This window comes from Microtus ochrogaster, linkage group LG4, assembly GCF_000317375.1.
Source record: "Microtus ochrogaster isolate Prairie Vole_2 linkage group LG4, MicOch1.0, whole genome shotgun sequence".
Taxonomy (NCBI): domain Eukaryota; kingdom Metazoa; phylum Chordata; class Mammalia; order Rodentia; family Cricetidae; genus Microtus; species Microtus ochrogaster.
This window is the reverse complement of record NC_022030.1, coordinates 40,101,732-40,107,731: the sequence shown is the minus strand read 5'-3', so window position 1 is coordinate 40,107,731 and position 6,000 is coordinate 40,101,732. Positions and strand designations below refer to the sequence as shown.

At 35.7% G+C, this 6,000-nt stretch overlaps 1 protein-coding gene across 4 annotated transcripts in view; it reads right to left on the bottom strand.

Annotated features, from left to right (window-relative positions):
* The window catches only part of Erbb4 (erb-b2 receptor tyrosine kinase 4), a 1,055,173-nt gene that overhangs the window by 269,028 nt on the left and 780,145 nt on the right, over positions 1-6,000 (bottom strand). For all 4 annotated transcript variants that reach the window (XM_026786414.1, XM_026786416.1, XM_026786413.1 and 1 more), the window contains exons 13-14: positions 5,226-5,358; positions 1,914-2,007 (exon numbers count right to left, since the gene is read on the bottom strand). In XM_026786414.1, coding sequence (XP_026642215.1) covers positions 1,914-2,007; positions 5,226-5,358 — 227 coding nt within the window. The remainder of the gene's footprint in view (positions 1-1,913; positions 2,008-5,225; positions 5,359-6,000) is intronic.

Here is a 6,000-nt window from a genome sequence, read left to right as displayed (position 1 = left end):
TATATATATTTCTAAGTTAGTTAAATGCTGAATAACTGCATTCATAGAAAAATATATATTCTTTAGATTTTTTTTGAAATGAACTTATTTTATACTAAATATACCCAAGCAAGTCATGATAAAATATATAATTAAAAATGTTTTTGATACCAGACCTTCATGGATTTCTTTTTATTTTTTATTGAAAAAAAAGTCCTCCTCCTCCCAGCCTCTCAATTCCCTCCCCCTCCTCCCACTCCTCTCCCCCTCCCCCCACTCCCCTCCCCTTCCCTCTCCAGTCCAAAGAGCAGTCAGGGTCCCCTGCCCTGTGGAAAGTTCAAGGTCCTCCCCGCTCCATCCAGGTCTAGGACGGTGTGCCTCCAAACTGGCTAGGCTGGCCCACAAAGCCAGAACATGAAGTAGGATCAAAACCGAGTGCCATTGTCCTTGGCTTCTCATCAGCCCTCATTGCTCGCCATGTTCAGAAAGTCCTGTTTTGTCCCATGCTTTTTCAGTCACAGTCTAGCTGGCCTTGGTGAGCTCCCAATAGATCAGCCCCACTGTCTCATTGGGTGGGTGCGCCCCTCGTGGTCCTGACTTCCTTGCTCATGTTCTCCCTCCTTCTGCTCCTTATTGGGACATTGAGTCTATAATTTGTGATCCTAACGAAGCTAAATAAGAAGGTGAACCCAAAGAAAAACATATAGTCATCCTCCTGGATATGGGAAATAGACAAGATTGCCAGGCAAAAAATTGGGATCTTGGGGGTGGGGTGGGATGGGGGTAAGGGGAAATGGGGAGAGAAAAGTGAGAAGGAGAGGATGGGGGAACTGGGGGAAACTGGATGATTGGGATAAAGGAAGGGTGGATAGGGGAGCAGGGAAGCATATATCTTAATTAAGGGAGCCATCTTAGGGTTGGCAAGAGACTTGAACCTAGAGGGGCTCCCAGGTGCCCAAGGCGATGTCCCCAGTTAGTTCCTTGGGCAGTCTGAAATGGCCCTATCCTATAGCCATACTGATGAATATCTTGCATATTACCATAGAACCTTCATCTGGGGATGGATGGAGATAGAGACAGAGACCCACAGTGGAGCACCAGAACGTGCTCTTTAGATTTTAAATACATTTTTTTCTGAAACTAGACTTAATTCTTGCTTATACCCAAATGTTGATCCTCATGCTAATTAATTACTAAGAGATGTCTCAGTAATGGAAGAATAAAATATTTGTCTGAAGAAGGATGAATGCATCACTTTCTAATGACAAGCACAGACTGATCTCATTGTTCAAAGAACCTCAAGTGCTGCAAAACTAGTGGGAGGAGGAGTTTGCTGAGGTTTAGAAAAACATTCTCCCTAATAGAACTTTGAATTGTGGATAAGCCTTCACAGTTCTTAAGGTTTTCATGATGGACATCTACTCTTTGGATTTATCTCTCTAATACAATACTGACTCTACTTCTTTAGGTATTAGTTTAGGGAGCTCTTTTTGCTCCTCCTCCTGGTATGCTTCATCCTGCCATCATCAGAGACATTGAAAATTTCACTAAAGCAACAAGAACCTTTCACTTTTACGTCCTATTTTCTCATTCAACTCTTTTTTTAAACCTTCTGTACAGATTTCATTAATTCAATTATCATTTAAGTGGATCACTTGTATATCTTTTTTTTCAATAGTGTGTCATGTCTCAAGACAACTCTATATTCTTATTCTTCTATTCAAATACAATGTTTTGGGAAAAATATTTATATGATATTAAATTTCCTAATATTTTATCTCTCCTACTAAACTGTATGCTTCTGGATTCAAATATTAAACATCTTTCCCCTCAGTTTCCTATAAGTACCAATTTAAAGAATAGATTGACCCTAAACAATGGCAACACATTTATATACATGATATCGAATAACCCACTAACATTTTCAGGCTTACCGGTCCATGACACGTGAGTAGTCCATCTTCCATCTTCTCACACTGGGAGTCACACTCAACACAGATGGAACCATTTTCAAACTCTCGGAATTCCCTGTGAAAATATCAACCGCATGAGTAGGTGTAAGCAAACAAGCCGTCAACTTAACAAATGAGGCAACATCTGCTAAGAGTCCTATTGGCAGTGTAAATTCTTGAGTTTGTCTCTCTACTGTGCTGGGAGCCACAGATGCATTTTCCTGTGCATTAAGGAGGAAGTTTTCTATTAAAAGAAAAGATATACGGCAGCCAGATGCTTCTATTTGGTCTCAACTGGGTTCACCAATTGTCTCATTCTGTCAGAGAGATTCTAGTGCTTTCCAAAAATAGAAAATAATTCTCTTTTGATGACACAGCAGAATAACTTTCACTTCTTTGAGAAAGACTATTCTGTTTGTTTCCACATGAAATATTACCCTTGATTGAAGTTTTAATTTTTAAACTATTTCAGTGTTCTAATTGCTAAGATATATGAATGTTCTCTAACCTTGTCCTTTAAATTTAAAGACTATTAAACTTACTTTTGGTCAAACTTCAAAACAGACTTTGGTATCTTATCTCTTTTTAAAACATTTGCCTTGGAGAATTAGAAAAAATATCTTTTTTATGCTAGATTTTATTTTCCTATTGATCAAATATCACAGCATTCCTTTTAGTCTAAATTCTTTTTGAAGTAATTCTATATGGAATAAATTAAATATTTTATTTTAATGTCTATAGTATAAAACTTTATTATTGTCATCTACCATGATTTGGACTCTCTATTTTTATATCAGTATATTTTATGTCTATTTATATATTACAGGTTTTAAATACATAATTATTTCATTCAAAGTCTAATACAAATATTTTACTTTGATAAGTGGAGTCAAGTCATCTATACTATGCTAAAATTACGTTATTTTCACTAAAATACAAAATAAAATATTGGGTGAAATAATTTAGTGTCGTTTAGTAGTCATTAACAATGTTGGTGATTAACTAAATCTACACATATAATTTATTCACAATTTTTGCCTTTGTATCCTGAGCTATCTTTTGAAACCAATATTAACATGAATAGTGTAATTATAATTAATTAGGTGATAAATTGTAAAATATTTTCTGCCCCAAAATCATCACTTCTTTTTTTATTTGAAGATCTAAAGTATTAATAAGCAATGGAATTCCAAAGGGTAAGTTATATATTCTATTGGTTAAATTAATTCAAAAGTTAGATTTCTGTTTTATTAATTTCTAAAATTAGTATATAATTTTTGGGTTTCCTAAGGAATTTTCATATACATATGGTATTATGCTTTCTTCAAAAGATGAGGATTTAAGTTTGGTATTAAAATGTAGAGAACTGGTAGGTTAATATCTGTATAGGAGCTACACATTCAGTCACATTAATTTAGTACTTATACGGTAAGACATTAACTTGTTTTAGACTAAACATTTTATGAAATTTCTTGTTTGAAATCTTAGTTATAAATAAACCTTCTCTTTGTTCTTCATTAACATGAGAGATAGAAAGTACTTAACTGAGGAGGTCTTCAGAAGAAAAGTTGAAAATGACCCAAGTAGAATACTTAAGTCTACAAACAGTACAAATAATGTACAATGGAGTTTTATGAGAGTCCGAGTTTCACGTAATTACAAGTTTGGGATAATACAGTCATTGGCCATTAAAGGGTTATGTTGACAAATGAACAACATAACTTTATGCTACTAAAATGTAGTCGGTGTTGGTCTCCTTTCCGCTACCCAATGTGCACCTCTCCACATACACAGCTAAAGAGTAAACACAGTGTCATAAGAGCAATGGAGAGACTGCACCTTTCTTCCCTAATTTCATTTACAGGGCTCCTGACTGCTTCTTGCTTTCATCAAAGATCCTCCTTGAAGTCTTGGAGAGTTACTGAGTCTTTGATCATTGTTGTATCCAGCATTGCTCTTCTTATTCCATATCCCCTGGTGACTTAACTGTGGTTTTTGCAGAGTTCCCTTCTCTTGGACGTGTCTTAACAGATTACAGTCAAGATGCTAATGCGCTAGCATGGTCAGCCTTTAGATCGGAATTAAAGCTATAAAACCGAGTCCCCAAAATCTAAATCTTATACTAACACTAGTATTTGAGAATTTAACACTTGATATTTAGTTTACTAAGTATGCTCTATAAAAGGAGATAACATGTTTTACTCAGGAATGATTTTTAAATATGCAATTGCCATCAAAGAGCTCTGACTTGCACTCTCGTGTTTATGTGTTGATCTCAAGGATTAAGAATGAATGCAATTTAGGAAAACCTTCAGGGTTTCAAGATTCCATTATAGGTACTGTCTCTTCCATTTTGAATGTTCATTGTTGTTACTTTGCCACTTGAAATTGAATGCAAATTAGACTGAATTGTTCAACTTTATTTTTCCATCAAAAAGTTTTCTTTCTGTCCTGTATTTATAAATATATACTTATAAATTGACTTCTCATTTTTATCACTGTAGCAACATGATGCTTGCAGTACCCCAGGGAATTAAAGTCACTAGTCGAAACCCTTCTTTTTAGGCAGTGGCAGAGCACATTTCAAACTTCTTCAACTTAAGTCATAGCTGTAGTTTTTCTATACTCCTCATCGGTTGTTAAAGACAGAGACATTGGCTGTTTCTCAGGTGGAAATAAGCCATTCAACCTGGGTGGAGAATAATTAGGAGCTCTGTGGTCACTCTAGGTGAAAAGTGAAAGAAAGGTTCAAGCGGGGAAACTGCAGCAGGCTATAAGGTGAAGGGCAGGGGTCCTCAGTCTGTGGTTCACAATCCGTTTGACAAATATTTATACTACATAACTAGCAAAATTACAGTTATGAAGAAGCAATGATAACTTTTTGGTTGGGGTTACCTGTTGCATACCACGACATGAAGATTATTAAAGGGCTGTAGCTTTATGAAAGTTGAGAACCACTGGTGCGGGGGGGGGGGTTAGTTATCTACTCATGCAAGGTGAAAATAAACAGTTTTACTAATGTGTAAGTAGGTAAAAATTCATTAATATTTATCTACCTTGGCAAACATTTTTAAAATGTGAAGGTTGATCAATATCAGACTTATTATTTCAAGCAAAAATTACTTTTCATTGAAACAACTTCTTATCTCTTTTCTTGCATCACAGGCCCTCTTGAAAAACTTTGATAGACTCGTAAACTCTTAACATTTTAAACTCTTAACATTTTTCTAAAGCTCAGATTTTGCTTTCGTCGGTAGCTCATAGCTCATGTGTTTAAAGTGGATCGTCGCTTACCCATCATAGAGGTTACAGGACTCTATGCAGATTTTTCCCCGGCTGAAGCGCCGACATGATAGGCATTGGTCTGGCCCAGGTCCCCAGCAGCCATCATTCGAACACAGGTGATTGCACACCATCCCTTCAGCAGCTGCAAGACACACCAAAATCAACAAGAAGGAAGTCAAAGGATGTGTTAAAACTTACCATTTTTCTTACAAAAGCTGAATAGCAATTTTATTTAAAAGTATATACTTGAGAACGTAAGCTGCTCATACATTCTTGTTGAGTGACTTTAAAACAGCAATATAAACTGTCTAGCTCACATCTCCTTTGCTCGTATCCTAAGACTAAGTGGCATCTCATTAGCCCATGTAATATGTTAAAGTTGGCAGACTTACCTAGACACATTTTTACTTTGTAACTGTGTGACTGAATAATCTTTCCTATAATTGCTAAAAGGAGGGAAATTGACTTATAAGAACATATGACATTGGTGGAGTTCAATCATAAAGTTTACTTCCTACTTGAGTTAGTCAGTGAAAACTAAATATCTAGCTGGCTATTTTATTGAAAAAGTGATTGGATTATGATAGTACAAACTTCATCATTTAGTTAACCCACTGATGTCTTTTCTTTTGTACTCAAAAGAAAATATTTAGTATATTCAAAATACTCCAAACCTGAAATCAACACAAATGTAATGATGAATATCCAGATCAACAGATGACCTCTATAGGTGCATAGATTTGAATACTTGGTCTCCATGGTGACGCTATTTGAAAGGATTAGA